Below are 20,612 nucleotides of genomic sequence, written 5' to 3'. Positions count from 1 at the left end.
GACTCTACCATCTGAATGTCTCAACAGAAATCGAGACTCATCAGACCAGGCAACATTTTTCCAGTCTTCAACTGTCCAATTTTGGTGAGCTCTTGCAAATTGTAGCCTCTTTTTCCTATTTGTAGTGGAGATGAGTGGTACCCGGTAGGGTCTTCTGCTGTTGTAGCCCATCCGCCTCAAGGTTGTGCGTGTTGTGGGTTCACAACTGCTTTGCTGCATACCTCGGTTGTAACGAGTGGTTATTTCAGTCAAAGTTGCTCTTCTAACAGCTTGAATCGGTCGGCCCATTCTCCTCTGACCTCTAGCATCAACAAGGCATTTTCGCCCACAGGACTGCCGCATACTGGATGTTTTTTCCCTTTTCACACCATTCTTTGTAAACCCTATAAATGGTTGTGCATGAAAATCCCAGTAACTGAGCAGACAGTGAAATACTCAGACCGGCCCCTCTGGCACCAACAACCATGCCACGCTCAAAATTGCTTAAATCACCTTTCTTTCCCATTCTGACATTCAGTTTGGAGTTCAGGAGATTGTCTTGACCAGGACCACACCCCTAAATGCATTGAAGCAACTGCCATGTGATTGGTTGATTAGATAATTGCATTAATGAGAAATTGAACAGGTGTTCCTAATAATCCTTTAGGTGAGTGTATATTTAAATGGGAGTCTGGGGGTCCCCTAGGAAATTTTGTGCACTAAAACACTTAATTTTCTGCATTCTGGACACATTTTCTGCACCAGTTTATGGTAGAATTGTCAACGCCGACACATAGACCCGTCCTCGTCTCATACACACCTGTCTCCACACCAGTAACCTGCAGCGGGTCTTCCAGCTCTGGTGTTCCATTAGCGCTCGCCAATGGTACTTCTACTAAGTGTATTAAAATATTAAAGACTCTAAACTTTCATAAAATATATACTTCGAATCATTTATCACCATTGATGCCCACAAAGAATATTATAGAGTTTAAAAGCATTATTTGAGAGGTGGATGCAATTCTCGGCAGGCAGGCAAAATTCGGCATAACAGCCGCTCGCACGCCGATCAGCTTGTTGCACTAACCTCAGCGCCACTGCCCTCAGCCTCGTCCACCAACTTGTTCGTATCTCTGGCTTTCTGAATTTCAGACACTTGCCCAATCTGAGTCGTCGAGCTAACGTTAGTAGCACGTCAGAGACGTTTTCTTTTCTTTTCTAACAACTGACTGATTCGCGCAGAGCTGGATGCCAGAGCTTGTGCACCGCGAACACTTCACAGTCCAGAGCGTAAAGCTGAACACTGATGTAAACAGTAACGTTACCTGTACTGCCATATACCATCAGACCAAACGGAGTATATTATGAAGTCGCACACAAAGTATTCATTTATGACATTACGGCATTAATTAAATCTTACGACAGGACGAGAAAAAAAATTTAAGACTTTGGTAAACGATGAAATTTAAGACTTTTAAAGGCCTTATTTTTGGAATCTGAAATGTAAGACTTTTTGTAATACTTTTAAGACCCCGCGGGTAACCTGTCAATGGTAATTTGCATTATGTGATTGTTAGCAGAAAGTAATGTACATGCTGTACTTTTGTTCCATTGCAGGATTTTGAGGCGCTGTGTATAAGTTTCACACTCTGAATTCAATGGCTTAGAGTAAATGTAGTGCACTGATTTGAGTGATTTCGGTTCCAGCCCAGATAACCTCCCAGCCTTCCCTACCTCCTGATAGGCTGCTTCCTTGTCTCGGAGTTTCCTCTCCAGCTTCCTGCGTTCATACGCCTCCTCTTCATCCTCTTGGTCCCGTTTCTTCTCTCTGTCTCGGTCTCGACTCATCTCCCTGCAGAAACAGAAAGGTAAGAATATTTTATATAATATAATTTTTTTTTCCTTGGCATTCACAGCACAATCTGACTCCCCTCAAAATTGGTGATGTACAGTCAAACATAAGACTGCAACCAATATTTTATTACACCCACTGCACACAGCATGACAAGCAATGAACCTGCAACATCACTGTTATCGCACCAATTATAGGGCTGGGCAATAAAACAATGATAATTATCGCAATATACGTTTTCCTCAATAACAATATAACAAAATGTTCAATAAATGTTTGATTAATTTTATTAATTTAAATCACGAACGAAATAGCACTTACTTTTTCTATTAAGATATTTATTTTGTTGAGGAAAAGGGAGTGAAAAAAGATTTTCCTTAAATCTATTCATGCATATTTGTTAACAAAAATATTTTATCATAATAGTTTTGAACCTCAGATTTGATAAGCGATCCACTGTTGGGCATCAAGTATTTGTCATCTTCTAATCATAAAGAATAGTTGTTTTTTTTTTTAAACTGTCTGGTTTCTTCAACTTGATGATTTGACATTAATTGTGAAATTTTTGGCCGTAACACCCCGGCTCTACGTATGAGCCTTTAAACTAAGTCAGGTTGGCTGATAACTGACAATATACTTTTAGATTTAATGAGCTGAAACAGAGCGTGGAATGTATGAAATCACTGTGCATCACTTACAACTGCAGATAGATAATCTATCACAATTTAGATTTTGTCAACGTTGGTGACTATACATTTTCTGTTATACATACAGTGTATCTCACAGCTCTGGTATGTTTGATTGAAATCTGTGACATGAGGCTTTTATCTTCACACCTTGATCGGCTGCGCTCGGTGCTCCTGTCACGGCTTCTGTCTTTCTCCCAGTCTCTGTCTCGCTCTCTTTCTCTGGTCCTACGGTCCCGGTCTTTGTCTCTTTCCCGTTCTTTTTCCTTCTCCCGTTCCCTCTCCCGTTCCTTCTCCCTCTCTCGGTCCCGCCGCTCCCTTTCCCGCTCTCGCTCTTTTTCCCGCTCCCTCCGCTCCCGCTCGAACTCCTGCCGCTCCTTCTCCCGCTTGTCTTTCTCTTCTTCTAGTTTCTGCAGAGCAAAACACAGACTGGTTCAGCTGATGCCACACGAGATCCAGTGAGGCTTTGCAGTCAACTTGCTACTGTGCACAGATCAAGTGGTTTCCAGATCTTAAAAAGGGTTTTATACAGGAACGTGCCCTACACTAATCAGTGCAAAGCTTGTAAGAGAAGCTGGAATCCTAACTGGGGAAACCTGGAAGGATCAAAAGGCTCTCCCTCAGAGAGACAGCTTCATGATTCAGCTAAAGCAATATGGTGGTGCTTCAAACTTGCAGTATGAAATACAGTTTAGCAAGAATTTAACTGGAAACCACTTTAATGCTCAAAAAGATCTGTGGAACATGTTCAACTTGAGGCTTTCGTAATGAGAAAAAGGCGCTGCAATAGACAATGCTTTTTCTCTCCTTAAGAGTCCTCCTCTCAGAACAAGGAAAACAAAAACAGAAAACAGGCGTCAGTCTTTTGTTGAACTAGTTGTTTGTGACTTACAGGTGTTGAACTATGGACTCAGCCCTTCGCTGCCCCTACAAGCCTTTTAAGTTAGGCCTGGGAGGAAAGCAGGTCACACGGTATACAAGGGAAAAACGTTATGGGATTCTGTCTTGCTTAAGCATAATCATCATCATTATCAAAAACAATAACCTTTACTTCAATGGGTAACATGGCATTCGGTAAAGTGCTAAATCAAAAAATGAACATCAGTTACATTTCTGCACAGATAAATAAAATTGGAGAAGCGGTCTTACCCCTACAGAAGTCTTCAGCAGCTCTTCAAGACTCATTACCAAGACACACACACACACACACACACACACTTCAATTCTGCCTTTTTTGGGGCCGTTACACACAAGGCTTTGAGCTTTAATGTGGCAGCATTTACAGTTAAAACAGAATCTGAACACTAAACACAAAGAAACACAAAGCTTGGAGTGCTGCGTTTCCATTATTTTTAGGACCCTTGCACTGTTACAGAGTAATGGACGGTAAATGCAACAGCAGAATTACCTTTTTTTATGTCAATATGTGAGCTACAACGCAGTCATATCCAGCCAAATACAGTCAGTCATCAGCAAGAAATGCAGACGAAACTAAAAGCCTTGGGTGTAATGCAACTCAAAGGGAGGAAACTTATGACATGAGAAAGATGATGTCAGAAATAATTTTATAACTTAGTTAGTTCAGGTTAATTATTATTACCTCTGTGCCTTGATTCAACTTTGCTTTTTACTTACCTCTGTAGAGTGTCTACCATGGCATGTTAAATAAATACTTGACCGACTGCACGGCTCAGAGTAGAAAATTATCTTTTTTTTTAATTTTGCTTTTAGAATCTCAGTCTGTCAGACTTTTATTCATTGTTTTCTGAAGTAGGTGGTTTTTTAAATTTGTTTTCTGTTTCAGCAAAATTGTTTTAGCAATTATAATTCTTAAAAAAGCAAGAGCAATAAATTGGAATTTGGAAAAAAGAAGCAGTACTGGTATTTCACTTTTAAAGATTTTAAATTAGATTAGAGATCCTCTAATTGTGCCGTTTCCTGATTTTGGTTTATTCCTTGAACTGGTTGCAGAACTTTGGTTTAGCAAAATTTCAGCTTTTTCTTAGATAATGTAGAAGACTGTGTACTTGAGTTTCATCCTGTACAGTTTCAAAATAGATGAACTCATTGATCTATTTCGAAGAAGAAAAAAAAAATAAGGCAGAGAGAGTAAGACACTGATAGAGAGCAAGGGATGGAAGAGAGAAGTCACACAACCACACATACAGAGAGCACGTACCTCGTCAGTCTTCAGATCAGTGTGCTGCTGTGGAGAGGGCATCCCCCCCGACACTAGCATAATAAAAGCTACAGCCAAAGTCACTGCAGTGGTTATGACAAGAGTCCTTGTGCTTCAACACACCATTAAGACAGATCATAATTTACAGAGGACTCGCACAGGTTCACTGACTTATCTTTGGGGGCCACCACCAATAATGTGACAAAATCACAAGACAACAATATATCAAAAATGTTGGGGGGAGAATTTTGTATTTTCAAATGGTTGGCTGAATAAAGAACCACATAAGCCCTGACCAACACACACACACACACACACACACACACGTACAGTTGCCCCTATTCAAGTCCTCAAGAGGGGGATGCCCAGTATATGTATATAGTAAATGAAGGCTGATACTTACATCCTATCCTCGCAACTTTTTCCAAAGCTCTGAGATTCATCTTGCTTTAGTCACCATATGATCACTATCATAATGGTGGGGTTTAATGAATAGATTAGCTTTTAAAGTAACTTTACATCGTCTCCATGCATTTTTGTGTGATGAATGAAGAATGGATCTATAACTGTCACACCTAGATACTTTCACTACGGTGGTCACAGGCCTGAGAAAGGTGACAAAACACTAGCTGTCTACCTACTTGTGGTGTTTGAACATTAAACATGAAAACATTTGATATAATATGGGGCGAATTAATATGTTGGGTGGTGTAAATTTTAAGGACTGCCAATTTGATAGTGCAGTATGCATGTTACTGAGATCAAAAGAAAAAAAGTTTGGTAAATGTGTCAACTAAATGTGCAAGCTCTAGGAGTGAACTATGTGATCAGCTGCTGTCCAAAACCTGTAATGTCAACTACAAGATCGAAAGAAGCCACTTTACCTTGTGGGTGTCACGAAATTTACTAATCTCTCTGGAAATCAGGTCTCTCTTGTCCTCCTCCATATCAATAGTGTTAATGTCGTCCTAAAGAAAAAGAAAATACAAAAGAAAGTCCAATACCACTTACATTTTAAAGTTCCGGGTACAAGTACATGTCAAAGAGGTGTGAACGAAAGCTGGTGTACCTCTTCTTTTTTCTCCTTTTTTCTCTTTCGTCGCTGCGAGTCCTCATCCTGTGACGGCGCATTGAGTTCGGCAGCATATTCCCGCATCAGTCCATCGATAGCACCTTTGATAATCTGATCTTTCTTCTTTGTCTCCTCGTCTAGAATCTCTTCCTCATCATCTCCTCCATCTTCAGCTTTCGCATCCTGCCAGTACAAAAACAATCCTAGGTTAGCATGGAGTGGATGGTATAATTTAGTCACTGCAATACACAACCATTTATTTGAATCACTTTATATAATAGTAATTTCAGTATTTTTAAACCTGGGCCCTATTTTCACATATTTTGGGGTCAAAATGACTAGTAGGTATAAAAGGTTTTGGAATCCGTGCAGTAGATGGCTTCAGCCGGCTGGAATGTATTCCTTTGGGGCATTGGTACCCATCAAAATTACGTTCTCAGACTGTTGTACCAGGTGTCTGACAACATCATGGAAAGGATCCCTACAAGTGACTCCCAGTGACACCCATTGTGACACCCCAGAAACTTTAGTCTCAAACAAGGAAAATTTTCCCTCTGAAATCTTGTGAAGAGAGTTGTTGCAGGAAGGCAACTGAAACGCGAGTCAGGATTGGAGAGGGGAGTGTGTTGTGTTGGAGTAACGTTAGGAAATAAAGTTTTGCTAGCAGTTCCTCCTTTTTTGTACCTACTAGTCTTTTCGACCCAAAAATATGTGAAAAGATGGCCCAGGTTTAAAAATCTAAGATGTGGGCAGGTATTCAGAGATCTGGAACAAGGTTAGGCGCATGATCGATTCCTGAGGCAACAAAATACAGGCACATACCCCGTTTACAGTCTTCTTCTTGGCCTTCCACTCATCCAGCTGAGCTTTAGTCTTGGCATCCACCTTCACTAAGAGATTTTTGTCTCCAATCTGTAGGTCATGAAGCAACCGCAGTGCTCGCAATGTGGACTCTGGCTCCTTGTACTCACAAAACCCAAAGGCTGCAACAGATATTGACATGAAAATAATAAAATCTTCTAGTGAACTAAGAGCTGATCACCCAAGTTAGCCATGGGTGAAAGTATTTTCTGGCCTAATGATGTTCACTGTGAGTATTGTGAATTACCTTGAAGCTTGCCAGATGCTCCTTGGACTCTCTTCCAGCTCAGAACAATTCCACATTTCTATAACATGAGCACAAACGCGAAAGTGTTCATGACTCAAGCAGAAGTGGATTTGTTTTGTGTTGTTTTAAATGCCACAGCAGGATTCATTTTCAACAGGTTGCCCACAAAATTTGGTGTCCAAACTCCATGATGGCAATGGCAAAAAAGGGATGGATTTGTTACTTGTTACTTATTTTTAAATCCTTCTCTGTCCCTTACCGCAAGCAGTTGTCTTATCAGCATATCTGAAGCTTTCTCTGATATGTTCCCCACAAACACTGTGGTGGTGGGGCCACTGTTCAGATCGTTGTCTTTGGCTCGCACAGCAGCAATATCCTTCCTGGGGACTGGAGGCTTACTGACCACTGTCACAGAAGGAACCATTACTGCAGAGGTGGGGGTCATGATACCCACATGAACGGGGATCATTGGAGTCCCTGCAGCAGTCAAAGGAAATGTACATCAACTAGAGACAAAGTCATTTATATGCTAGAATGTAGTTGGTTAATATCTGTTAATTATTGTAACTTCCAATACAATAGGTTTCTCTATAGAGTTAAAACGTTAAACCTTCCAGAAACAAGTCCCCTTTTACTAACCTAAAGGATGCTAGTGTCCCTTATTAAAATGGTATGTTCAACACTGAAGCAGATAAAGTGAAAGCGGATGTCGTATACATTTCCTTTAGGACAGGTGGTTGTTACCTGAGGGGAAGCCAGCATACTGAGGGGGCATCCCTGGAGGGGGCAACAGCGGCCGGTTTAAATGAGGGGGGAAAGACATTCTGGGTGTTTATCGGACCGAGCTGTTGAAGGAACAGTGATAAGTTACCATTAGTAGTCCATCTATGCGTCAAACTCACACTTGGATTAAGTCCCCAAACAATGTAAATTCAGCATTAGAAATACGGTTCAAACAAACATAAGTATTAGCTAAGTAAGAGAGTTAAAAAGACACTGCCATGTTGTGTTGGTAGTTTGGCATAACGTTACAAATCTGACATCGTTTTGTGACTTTTGCTATTCAGCTGTAACGTTAACGCTACTTTAAGTTATCTTACCTTAATGTGGTAACGTTGGCTAACTTAATATCATTAAGCCCCATGTCTGATGTATTATTAGTTTGTTTGATGGCGATACATTGTGTAAAACAACTCAACCGCAAATAAGTTACCAAAGAAACTAGCAGCTTAGTTAGCTAAAGCTAGCATTAAGCACGCTACCAAACCCGGCAAAAGTGATATGGCTAACGTCAAGCGAACATTAGCTAGAGCTGGTGTTACCTAACAGGCAAAACTCACTTTGGCGGGCTAAATACGAGTTCGGAATCAACTTGAAAAGGACCATATATACATACCCCGATTAGATGGCGTGCAATGGGATAAAAGTCGCTATCCGAAGGTTATTAATTACGAAATATGTACGTAAGTTCACGTTCCGAATGTTTGATTAGCACGCTGGCTAGTCGCAGGCCTTCAACAACATTGACGCAAGCGCCTTACGCACCAGACTACAAGTGCGCTTGTTTTGTATTTGAGGACGTGGACACTGGACGGAGCTTGAAACCGTGGTAGGGCAACAACTACTCAAACAGTACTAACAGAGTGTATTATTACGTCTTACAATGATAACGCCAAAAATAAAAGCGTCAATACTACTACTACAACTACAACTACAACAACTAATAATAATAATAATGTTGTATTGTAGAATTCCTCCAAAAAGTGTTGCGATTTCAGCTTTTGTTTTTACTTTAAAACAGTCCTTAGGAGCAGGTAAGTTATAGGCGTCAAAGGCGTCGCTAATAAAAGTATCAATTACCTATTAATTAACGTTAATTAATGATTTGATGTAACCGAGTAATCGCCTGGATCATCTGGTTTATTAATTGTATCTCCATGCCTTGGATTGTGGACATTTTAAAACACAAGAACTTTGCTAGCTTTTCGGCATCATGTAATGCAAACAGAGATACAGTAAGATAATATAACTGTAAGATATGTTTGTTATTATCAGTCCACGCCTTTACATTATGTGTGTTATTATAATGCTACAGAATGTTCTAGTGGTTTGTTGCCATGGTGTTTTTGTTGTAGATTCTCGCTCTCGGTGACAGCAGCTGTGCCGCGAGGGCTGCATCTGACACACTGTGACGTCACTTTAGGCGGGTTTTTCATGGAAGGTGCTAGAAGAAACGAAGCACACCCTCCTGGTTTGAAATATTCCTCCGTCAGATTATAAAGACCCCCATTCATTGCTTTAAAATAAACGAGGTACCTGTAATTTTAATTTAATATATTTGTTAGGTTGATGCAGATATTTCTGCCTCGATAGTATATGGCGGCAGATATGGAGTCTGATCATCACCAACGATTTGGTCTTTGAGAATCTATCTAGAATTATAATTTGGGTATAAACTACCACAGGGTGGCAGCAAAGGAGCGCTGGGCATTGGCTGGGCACTGGAATTGACTTGTTAGGACATTGCAGTATTTTCCAGGGTACAAGGTTACCTTTAACACCAGGTGCTTTGAGTGCACTTTGCCGGAGAGCCGCAACGAATTACTCATTTAGGCTTATTAAAATATCCAACGGCTGCACATAACCTTGCGTTAAAGGATTTTAACATTTAATACATTTGGTATCCACTTCAGTATTCATACAAATGCCTGATTACATCAATACTCATTTTTATTCACATCCTCTTTTTACGTTCATGTTAACACTATTTAATTTTAAGTTAGTATACTCTAAGAGCCGTTTTCTTAAACAAAATTGTTATTATTGGTTTACCCCTTTTTATATACAGTCCATGATTTACACACACACTAGTAGTGGTAGATGATGCGCCGCGGATGGATACGGCCGACTGTGTATAAAGAAACCGGTCTATTAAAAGGAAGTCCCTTTCCATTTCCCTGCGTCAGAGAGCAGAAGGGATAATATATTGGTTGCATTTTATTCAAGATAAGTCAACGTAATAAACAAGGTACGTACACGAGTATGTTACTAGCATATGGACCATATTATCATCCTGTCAATAATTCAGTTTTGCTTAGCTATCACCGAGCTACGGTTGGATGTAACGTTAACCACGATCAGAGCTCATGAGTCACGACGATAACCGTATTATCTTAACTGTCTCGTGGGCTTTAGCTAGCATGAATGTTGTCACTTGTCTATTTGCTTAACTCTTGACGTTACATAATGTTAAATCCTTACAGAATGAAATTTTCGAGTACTAACGGTCAATTTGCGATGCAGAGCAGTGTAAATGCGGCACAGTGCCGCACTATTAACTTAGGCCTGGCTTGGGTTGCACCGAGGCAGGTGTGGTGAAGATGACAACGCTGACTCGGTTTAGTTAACATGGCATTATTGCCATGAATAACGTTACGCACTCGACCGACAGAAATTAACCCTCATCTTTACTTCAAAATAAACGTCAAGTAACGTTACGTAAGAGGTTATTAAAATTAAACTGTGCGTAATTTCAGTCGTTGGTAACGTAAGTCAGTTAAGGTTCATTTAACGTTAACTGTTACGTAATATAAAAATGACTTGGTTTAATGGCATACTTGTGGTGTCTGATTCTGCAGTAACGCTATCTGAAATGAAGAATCATTGTTTTGGCTTTTTTCCGGTTCACGGGACAAGGCCGCTTTATAGTAACGTTAACTTTAACGTCAGGTTAGTCGTTGGTACTAGTGAATTTTAACGTTACACTTACTAGCGTTTAACCAAAAGTGTACGTTAAACGTTGGTACCGCATTCCCTAGCTGTATCCATATATTTGTCTGTAGTCGTTCCTTAGCACGTGTTTGCGGAGTCCATTGTCTATCCGTCGACGCCATGTTGTTCAACGGCTACTTCCGCCGATTTTGGGAACATGATGGCAGCAGTCCAGATTTACTAAACCGGCTTGTGATTAAAATTAATATGCCGTTTTATGTCTTACGAAACCGAATTACTGAAGGTTTGAAGTGGAATAAATCTCTCACGGTTTATTTCAACATCTACGGTAACGATAGGCCTTGTTGTCATTGTGTTATCCCCTCTAAAATGAGAGTACACTGTCTGCCATTTGTAGCTTCTTTTTTTTTGTTTGTTTTTAACTGAATGCAGTTTAAGATATTAGGACTCTATTTGTGTGTGTGCGCAGATGCCTGAAGAAATGCACCAAGAGGAGGAGGCTGAGACCTTTGCCTTTCAGGCAGAGATCGCTCAGCTGATGTCCCTGATTATCAACACCTTCTATTCCAACAAAGAGATCTTCCTTAGGGAGTTGATCTCAAATGCCTCTGATGTAAGTCTACATGAACTTGCTGTTCTCATGTTGCATAATATAGCTTTTTACCTAAAGTGTCATATTATAAATTAGATATACAACCTAATTTCATAATGGTACCTTTTAGACTAATATGATTTCTGTGTCAACAGGCTTTGGACAAAATTCGCTATGAAAGCCTGACTGACCCTACCAAGCTGGATAGTGGCAAGGATCTGAAAATTGATATCATCCCCAACAAAGCAGACCGCACCCTGACCCTCATCGACACTGGAATTGGCATGACCAAAGCTGACCTGATAAACAACCTGGGTACCATCGCCAAGTCTGGCACAAAGGCCTTCATGGAGGCCCTGCAGGTACTACAGTGGAACATATTTGAAGTCACAGCAGGTGGAAAATAAATGCAAATGGCACTTAATAAGACATGGATGCTTGCATGCAATCAGATAATGTTAGTCTTGCATTGCAACACAGAACAGTGATATTGATCGGATGTATTGATCTGGGGGTTTATATTGTTTTCGTCTCCATCAGTCCTTTTAACATTGGGTATCTGCCAGTACTAGTTGCATCCACTGCTAATTACCTACATGTTATCTTGCACATTGAAATAACAGCTGTGGCCTTACATCTCTGGATTTTTTTTTTTATATTTTTCGAGCAACTTCAACCCCTCTATTAAAGATCCTGATTCAAAACTTGATTTTTTCTTTTTTTTTTTAAATGCTGGTGCTTAAATCACTGGCATAATTTTTAAAAAATAACTGGAAGACACAAAATTGACAGTAAAGCTTAATTTTGACTGAAGGCGATGATCAGCACAGACTAAAATGAGATGTAGCAGCCTGAATGTTTGTTGGGGAGAGGGAAGACAAATTGATTTGATATCAAATTTTGTTGACCTGGTGCAATTAAATAGACAGACTAACTTTCATTCTGGCTTATACTGAAATGATGTGCTGTAGAGGAAAGCTGCACTGTAACACTAACGTGCTGAGGGGGACAAAACATAATAAAGTTGCGCTGAAGGATCTGATATTAAAGTATTTGCTTTATTTAAGCTGTTAACAGTCCGTTCAAAGTATTGGGCCTGGGACAGTACAATACTTCAATGCTGAATTCTCTAGAGAATAGACTTGCATTCAGTTATCAAACATTGTGGTTAATTCTGTTTTGACTGCTATATTCTGTTTCCTCTAGGCTGGCGCTGACATTTCCATGATTGGTCAGTTTGGTGTGGGTTTCTACTCTGCTTATCTTGTTGCCGAGAAGGTGGTTGTCATCACCAAACACAACGATGATGAGCAGTACGCTTGGGAGTCCTCTGCTGGAGGTTCCTTCACAGTCAAGGTTGACAACGGTACATACACCACCCAGCATCTCCCATCTCCGCTGATACTCTATCTACCAAGCACAACTTTTTTGTTTTGCACATCCTTCCTGAAACAAATTTACAAATAAATAAAATTTATTAGTATTTTGCTCCACATTCCCTTGTCCTGCTGTCCCCCCAGAGGGGATCGATTAAAAACAAATCGGCTAGTTCTTGCCACTGCTGATGAGATGACTAAACAAGATTTATTATGATCAGTATCAACTGTACTGTCAGAACAGGAGAAAGGGGCTGAAACTTTTGACTTGACACCCAGTGGAGACTTATATGTAACATTGTGTTCTTTGCTATTCTGTCTACAGGTGAGCCCATGGGCCGTGGAACAAAGATTGTGCTGCACCTGAAGGAGGACCAGACAGAGTACGTTGAGGAGAAGAGAGTCAAGGAAATTGTCAAGAAGCACTCCCAGTTCATCGGCTACCCCATCACCCTGTTTGTAAGTATTGAATTTGACTTTTTAGTTTTGGCTAGTTAAAACTGTCTGCATATCATTGAAGTTAAACTTCTCATTTTGACTTGCAGGTGGAGAAAGAGCGTGACAAGGAGATCAGTGATGATGAGGCAGAAGAGGAGAAAGAGGAAGGCGAGGACAAGCCAAAGATCGAGGATGTTGGCTCAGACGATGAGGAGGACTCAAAGGATAAAGACAAGAAGAAGACTAAGAAAATCAAGGAGAAGTACATTGATCAGGAGGAGCTGAACAAGACCAAGCCCATCTGGACCAGGAACCCTGACGACATCACAAATGAGGAGTACGGCGAGTTCTACAAGAGTCTGACCAACGACTGGGAGGATCACCTGGCTGTCAAGGTAAATTCAGTGATGCAAAAGCAGCTGTTGTATGGTCATGTCTCAGCCAGCACAGTGTAGTTTTAAAATAAAAGTAAAACTAAAGTGACTTCTTTCCCCTTTAACAGCACTTCTCAGTGGAGGGCCAACTGGAGTTCCGGGCCCTGCTCTTTATTCCTCGACGTGCACCTTTCGACCTCTTTGAGAACAAGAAGAAAAAGAATAACATCAAGCTGTATGTTAGGAGGGTCTTTATTATGGACAACTGTGAAGAGCTCATTCCAGAGTACCTGAGTAAGTTCACTCAGCTTTCTTTTCAGTTTTGGAAAAATGGTTTCTGTTCTGCATCACAGAACTGACATTACTTCACCTACACAATGCTGTCTTGCCACATGAACACAACATGGCTTATTAGAACCCATCGGAGCATTTCATTTAGCCTTTGTTTCCATCTCCAGACTTTGTCCGTGGTGTGGTGGACTCTGAGGACCTGCCCCTCAACATCTCCAGAGAAATGCTGCAGCAGAGCAAGATCCTTAAGGTCATTCGTAAGAACATCGTCAAGAAGTGTCTGGAGCTCTTTGCCGAACTGGCTGAGGACAAGGAGAACTACAAGAAGTTCTATGAAGGTTTCTCCAAGAACATTAAGGTATCTAAAATAAACATGCAGTGATCCATTTGAAGATGTATAGTTTATGAATTTATTAATGAATGTTCAGTCATGATGCACTCCTTGTGTCTTCAGTGCATCTGTGGATTCACCAGGTTACTTTTTATATAATTTTTAATTCTTTAATCTAGTGGTTGCTGTACACTCTAGCTTTCTAGACCTTGTAGCCATAGCTTTGTTAATGGCCGGACATTGTTAAAGTCTGTGCATAGCTTGACCAATAGTTGTGGCCATCTGTGTATACTCATCCACTAATCTAATGCAGTTGATGTTTACTTAAGCTTAACTCTAGTGTGTACTACACTTGGCACACAGCTCAGGTCCTGTAGAGTAGTCATTTTAGTATAGCTACATGATTAGTAACTTGTAACCTGATTAGAGTGTTGTGGAAAACCAATGCTAAATACTAGGCTTTTCAATGTGCGACTAGGTACCATAGACAAAATCAGCTGTCTAATGCTGTATGCTGATTTTTCTTAAACTGGGACAGGCACCCTCTGAAGTTACCTGGCTTTTTACTGAGCCTTATCCTGGATAAACAATATTGAAAGATGGTTATCTTGGTTACTTGTCCCACTAGTGCATTCACTTGGAGATTTGAGATTTCTTATGATCATTACATGCAACTTGAACAGTTTGCATCTTGTCAAATTATCTTGCATTAAATTCTGGGCTACTACACTGTTTTGAACGAGCACCATATCATTTAATCTAATTCATAGCTGGGCATCCATGAAGACTCTCAAAACCGCAAGAAGCTGTCTGAGCTGCTGCGCTACCACAGCTCCCAGTCTGGAGATGAGACAACCTCCCTGACGGAGTACCTGACCCGCATGAAGGAAAACCAGAAGTCCATCTACTACATCACTGGTGAGTTTCTCCCTTTTTTGTAAAGCAGATTTTTCTGATGCATTTTAAGAGAACACAACTGATGTAAGCGTAAACATTAGCAAACTGTATTAAGTCAGTTAGGATAAAGCTGATCTTCGTTAATTTTCTTGACTTTAGGTGAGAGCAAGGATCAGGTGGCTAACTCCGCCTTCGTCGAGCGCGTCCGCAAGCGTGGCTTCGAGGTCCTGTACATGACGGAACCCATTGACGAGTACTGTGTCCAGCAGTTGAAGGAGTTTGATGGCAAGAGCTTGGTCTCGGTCACCAAAGAGGGCTTGGAGCTGCCAGAGGATGAGGAGGAGAAGAAAAAGATGGAAGAGGATAAGGCCAAGTTCGAGAGCCTCTGCAAGCTCATGAAGGAGATCCTTGACAAGAAAGTGGAGAAGGTCAGTGATCTTAATAAAATCAAGATTCATGATGACCAGTTTTCCTTCATACTGTAGGTTTTAGGTCCTTGTAAACTTACAACAGTTGACAGTGTTTTGTTTGGTAACAGGTGTCCTAAGTGGTCCTTGTTTTCTGGTGAGTTTTATACAACTGCAAGGAGGCCCTTAAAGCGCCCGGAATGTTTGTTTAAATTGACAAATGTGTTAGTGATGTCCCAATGGTTGTGGTGACAAACTTTTTTCTTTTTTTTTTATATGTAACTTCTGAGTGATCTAACGGATGCCTGCCTGTTAAATTTTGGCTTAACAGAATGTGAAACTAAAATGACATGAGTTTGACATGTTAACAATTGGTCTAAAATATTGTACTGTGCCAAATGGGTGCGCATATAAAATGTCTTTACAGATTAGACGTTTAAGGTGTGTTGAATTTCTAACACTACTGTTCTGCATGTGTTAACTTGACTTCATCTCTTGAATTTTAAACTTGTGCAGACAGGTTAAGTCTTAATTTACCGTTTGGCTGACTCCCCCAGGTGACAGTGTCCAACAGACTGGTGTCTTCACCCTGCTGCATTGTGACAAGCACTTACGGCTGGACGGCCAACATGGAGAGAATCATGAAGGCCCAGGCACTCAGGGACAACTCCACCATGGGCTACATGATGGCCAAGAAGCACCTGGAGATCAACCCTGACCACCCCATCGTGGAGACTCTCAGGCAGAAGGCAGATGCCGACAAGAACGACAAGGCTGTGAAGGACCTCGTCATCCTTCTGTTCGAAACCGCCCTGCTGTCCTCAGGCTTCTCCCTGGACGACCCACAGACCCACTCCAACCGCATCTACAGAATGATCAAACTCGGACTGGGTGAGGACACGCTGCAGATCAATATTGGTAGTTTTCACTTGCCTGTTTCTTGTATTGCTCTCTAACCAATATCTTTCGATCTGTAGGTATCGATGATGATGAGGTTCCCACAGAGGAGGTCACTTCCACAGCCGTCCCAGATGAGATTCCTCCCCTAGAAGGCGACGGTGAGGATGATGCTTCGCGCATGGAAGAAGTTGATTAAACCAACCCACCTCCCCAGATTTCTAACACTTTAGCCTCACTTTTCAATTGTTCATCCTTAAAATTGCAGTAACTGCAAAACAAATAGTCATTCATGTTGTGTGGTGGACCAGTGTTGCTCTTGTCTCTAGAGCATTACTCTGCAAGACCTTTTTAAGAAGCAGTTTTGGTTTTTGCGTTCATGGTGACAACACATATGTTTTAAGAGTACCCTGTTGCACTGAGTTTTAAATGTTGGAGTGGTAAATGTGTGAACATGGGAATGGTACATTCCAGATCAGGTCTGGTGGAGGGTTTGGGGGTGTTCTGCTCATGTGCAACACTGCACGCTGCATGGAGAGAGGACTGTATGATTCCTTTGCCTGAGTCCAGGCTTGTCTGTATTCCAAGTCTTGTTTTGCAAAAAATTAAAGATGTAATACCTTGTGTTTTGTCTCGTATTATTTGCCTTTATATGATGGGAGATGCAGATTGTGTCGGTCTTTCATCAATATCCTCACTTAAATACACTGAGCTTTAAAGCAGGTTTAAAAATTTATTTCAGATATGATCATTTAGGATGTAAATGACTGTCCCATGTGGCCACTAGGTGGCGACATGCTCCATAAGATGGTGGTAGTATCAAAAACTACATTAAGTGACCGTCTTCATAGATGTGTTTACACTAGGAAAAATAAACTGAACAAAACTATAAATGCAGCACTTGTTTTTGCCCCTATTTGTCATGAGCTGAAGTAACTCTATACACAAGGCCTATTTCTCTCAATATTCACAAATCTGTCAGTGAGCACTTCTTTATTGAGATAATCCACCCACTTAACATATGTGGCATATCAAGATGCTGATCAGAAGGCATGGATATTGCACAGGTGTGCGTTAGGCTGGCCACTCAAATGTGCAGTTTCACTATATTGGTAGGGTCCGGCAACCAGTCAGTATCTGGTGTGACCACCATTTGCTTCCCGCAGTGCAACACATCTTCATATAGCATTGATCAGGTTGCCTGTGGAATATTGGTCCACTCCTCTTCAATGGCTGTGCGAAGTTGCAGGTTGGGTTGAGACCTTGATGAGGATGACAAGCATGCAGATGAGCTTCCCTGAGATGGTTCCTGACAGTTTGTGCAGAAATTCTTTGGTTATGCAAACCAGTTGTTGCAGCAGGTGGCTGGGCTCAGATGATCTTGGAGGTGAAGATGCTTGATGTGGAGTTCCGGGGCTGGTGTGGTTACACGTGGTCTGCGGTTGTGAGGCCGGTTGGATGTACTGGCAAATTGTTAAACACCTTTGGAGACGGCTTATGGTCACAGGCAACAGCTCTGGTGGACATTCCTGCAGTCAGCATCTCAATTGCACGCTCCCTCAAAACTTGCGACATCTGTGGCATTGTGCTGTGTGATGGAACTGCACATTTTCGAGTGGCCTTTTATTGTGGCCAGTCTAAGGCACACCTGAGCAATTCCCATACTGTCTGATCAGCATCTTGATATGCCACACCTGTGAGGTGGATGGATTATCTCAGCGAAGGAGAAGTGCTCACTGACACAGATTTTGACAGATTTGTGAACAATATTTGAGAGAAATAGGCCTTTTGTGTACATAACCAAAGTCTTAGATCTTTGAGTTCAGCTCATGATGAATGGGGGCAAAAACAAAAGTGTTGTTTATAATTTTGTTCAGTGTATTAACCAGTATACAGGTGCATCTTAAAAGATTATAATATAACAAAGTTCATTGTTTGCACCAGCAGCAGACAGATTTAAGGTAAGAAACCTTTCCTGGTATTTTAGTTAGTTGGCTAATTCAAATTTATTTTAAAGTTCAATTTCGTTTTGAGATACTGGTGTTTTGATTTCCATGAGCTGTAAGCCATTAAAACAAAAAGGCCTCAAATATTTCACTTTGTCTAATTAATCTAGAATATATTCATTTTTTTAAATTAAATTACAGAAGAAAATAAACTCACAATATTCATATATTTTGGAAGTGCAACTAGTAGTAATTTGGATACAGAAAAAGTGTTTGGGCAGGACTAAAAACATGATATTGTTGAATGTAAAAATGCTTAAAGTAAATTTTGTTGCATGTGTTCATTGTCATGATCATAAATGCAATCCTGTGACCGCAAAGCTGCAAAGTCAAGTCACTTTTTTCAAATATATCCCCATATTACAAATTTGCCTCAAAGGGCTACCCAATCTACAGCACATGACACTATCCTCAGACCCTTGATTTATGTGAGGGGGAAAGCACTTCAAAATAACCTTTTAATGAGTAAGATGAAGGTTTAGTATTACACCAGTTATCAATACACAAAGGTTGAGTGAGTGTTCCTGGAAGCCCAGAACTAAATGTTAAATGTGTAAATGGGCCCTGCAACGGGTATGAGTCTACTGACTGGTGACACCATTATCAAACTCTGACCTAACATACATTTTCTTTGAATCCGATTCTTGCTCAAACAAAGCCATGCCAAATACTGCGTTGTGTCTGTTCAGGTTAAACTCCATTTACGGGTCCCACTGGCTTCATAGGAAGTTAAACCTGAATTAAGATTTCTCTATGTCTGACATTAGAAATATGGTGTCATGCAAACCTTTTATACAAGTGTCACATCTTATCAGCTAAGATAAATGAGGAAATGTAGATATGCTCCTTCATTCAAAAATCTGTTATCGGTGAGTTTTAACTTCCACAAAAGGTAGACCAAGGTGTTCCCAGCAACACGTGACTAAAGCTACAAGTCACACAGTAGAGTGGATAATGTACAGAACATTTAAAAGGGATCCTTTTAGGTAACTTGTCACTCAGCATGGCATCACAAAAGCACCTGGACAAAATTACATTGTGAAATACATCCATAACCTGAATATGCGGGTTTCTTGAAAGTGTGAGACATCGGCAGCTGAACTCTTTGGGGGAAATGTAATGTATGTAGGTTTCCTGGAAGTCATGTGTTATGTGCAGCTTTGAGGGGGTGGCAGCAGATTTTCTGCTCCTGTCAGTAAAACAGTGAAGCGTGGGTGTATGTCCCTTCTGAACACACACTCACTCACACACTCACTCCAGTCAAAGTGATAGCGGGGAACTTCAGCTGTGTCATTCAGAAACACGCTAAAGACTGCACTGTTTGAGTGACATCTCCAACGCCTTCACTTGACCACCTTCTTGATTTGCTGCATCTACAAATCCTTTACTCTCTAGAATGTGGAAATAAATGTAAAAAGAAATAAATTTTTCATGTGTGAACATTATCATTCTAGACATTTTACACTACCAGGCTGTAGACTAATAGTTTGTCTGTAATATTTGCAGGTGCTGTTGTTTGATGTGCTGGGCATTTTTCACTGAAGACAAGTCACAGTAAAAAAAAGCATAGGTGTTGAATAATAAAATGAATATCCTATATTCATTCAGCTTCTTCTGTTTCAGGGTCCTGGTATTGTCATGTTAGGGCTCTGTGCAGGCCACTGATGTTTTTCCACACTTAACTCAGGAAAACCAGTTCTTTTTGGACCCTGCTTTGTGCACTAGTGGGCATTATTGAGTTAAACTGTTGGAGGCTATTGTGTAAACTGTTGTGTGAGTGTTTCACTCACAAGTTCATTCTCGAACTTAGAAACAGCAGTTGACAAGAATGTGTTGAAACATGAAACATTTTGGCCGACATGGATGAGAAGTCCTGAAAGAGTTCAGAAAAAGATGAACAATTATATTTTCATGACACCTGGACACACTCCAGCTGCTGATTTAGATCATGTGATATGATCGAAAAGCTCCTGAACAGCTACTAAATGGAGTCTGTTATGTCAATCTTTGTGTTTATTATGGACGGGGGTGTCGGCGTACTTCTGGTCCAAGAGTGTTTGAAGTTTTATTGATGCCAAAATTGAAAAAAACCCACACATATTTGGAGGGATCTTTTTAGGATGATGAACTGACGCAGTCTTGGTAGTCATGTGGCAGTGTTGGTTAGACGTCTGGAACAAAGAGGTTACACAGTGTTTCTGAATATTGGTGGCGTACCTCCAACTAAAGCCACACTAGAAAATGAATGTGTTATCTGCATCAAATAAAAAGTTGGAAGCAACTGAGGAGAATTGTTTTGCCGTTGTCTTTCCTGTAGTGATGAGTTTGGTCAAAAGTTGTAGAGAAGAAAGATATATTGAATACTGAGTCTAGATGACAAAGAAAATAAATTAAA

At 40.7% G+C, this 20,612-nt stretch overlaps 2 protein-coding genes across 4 annotated transcripts in view; one reads left to right on the top strand and one right to left on the bottom strand.

Moving 5' to 3' along the window:
• The window catches only part of rbm25b (RNA binding motif protein 25b), a 19,694-nt gene extending 9,030 nt beyond the window's left edge, over nucleotides 1-10,664 (bottom strand). Inside the window, exons 1-9 of one of the 3 annotated variants that reach the window (XM_046060272.1) lie at nucleotides 10,646-10,664; nucleotides 7,621-7,721; nucleotides 7,136-7,353; nucleotides 6,877-6,934; nucleotides 6,591-6,751; nucleotides 5,766-5,951; nucleotides 5,581-5,664; nucleotides 2,668-2,927; nucleotides 1,714-1,831 (exon numbers count right to left, since the gene is read on the bottom strand). In XM_046060272.1, the coding sequence (XP_045916228.1) occupies nucleotides 1,714-1,831; nucleotides 2,668-2,927; nucleotides 5,581-5,664; nucleotides 5,766-5,951; nucleotides 6,591-6,751; nucleotides 6,877-6,934; nucleotides 7,136-7,353; nucleotides 7,621-7,699 (1,164 nt within the window). In that variant the 5' untranslated portion in view covers nucleotides 7,700-7,721; nucleotides 10,646-10,664. Of the gene's footprint in view, nucleotides 1-1,713; nucleotides 1,832-2,667; nucleotides 2,928-5,580; nucleotides 5,665-5,765; nucleotides 5,952-6,590; nucleotides 6,752-6,876; nucleotides 6,935-7,135; nucleotides 7,354-7,620; nucleotides 7,722-7,976; nucleotides 7,996-8,272; nucleotides 8,430-10,645 lie in introns of those variants that run through there. The other 2 variants (XM_046060269.1, XM_046060271.1) reach the window with 2 other exon arrangements.
• hsp90ab1 (heat shock protein 90, alpha (cytosolic), class B member 1) lies at nucleotides 9,747-16,835 on the top strand. Its single transcript, XM_046060273.1, has 12 exons — nucleotides 9,747-9,904; nucleotides 11,078-11,221; nucleotides 11,356-11,562; nucleotides 12,407-12,566; nucleotides 12,902-13,035; nucleotides 13,122-13,409; nucleotides 13,517-13,682; nucleotides 13,847-14,037; nucleotides 14,781-14,928; nucleotides 15,067-15,335; nucleotides 15,872-16,205; nucleotides 16,292-16,835. Exons 2-12 carry the CDS (start codon nucleotides 11,078-11,080, stop codon nucleotides 16,408-16,410), a joined length of 2,160 nt encoding a protein of 719 aa, XP_045916229.1. The 5' UTR covers nucleotides 9,747-9,904; the 3' UTR covers nucleotides 16,411-16,835.
• The last annotated feature ends 3,777 nt before the right edge of the window (nucleotides 16,836-20,612 follow it).

This window comes from Micropterus dolomieu, linkage group LG10 (genome assembly GCF_021292245.1).
Source record: "Micropterus dolomieu isolate WLL.071019.BEF.003 ecotype Adirondacks linkage group LG10, ASM2129224v1, whole genome shotgun sequence".
NCBI lineage: Eukaryota > Metazoa > Chordata > Actinopteri > Centrarchiformes > Centrarchidae > Micropterus > Micropterus dolomieu.
Note: the sequence above shows the minus strand (reverse complement) of the source record. Positions and strands in the feature narration are given on the sequence as shown.

What these genes read in the sequence shown, in the direction of transcription:
- hsp90ab1 (XM_046060273.1), top strand. Translation starts at nt 11,078, where the DNA reads ATGCCTGAAGAAATGCACCAAGAGGAGGAGGCTGAGACCTTTGCCTTT. An exon ending in GCTACCCCATCACCCTGTTT is followed by an intron (nt 13,036 to 13,121) that starts GTAAGTATTGAA and finishes TTTGACTTGCAG; the next exon opens with GTGGAGAAAGAGCGTGACAA. An exon ending in AGGATCACCTGGCTGTCAAG is followed by an intron (nt 13,410 to 13,516) that starts GTAAATTCAGTG and finishes CCCCTTTAACAG; the next exon opens with CACTTCTCAGTGGAGGGCCA.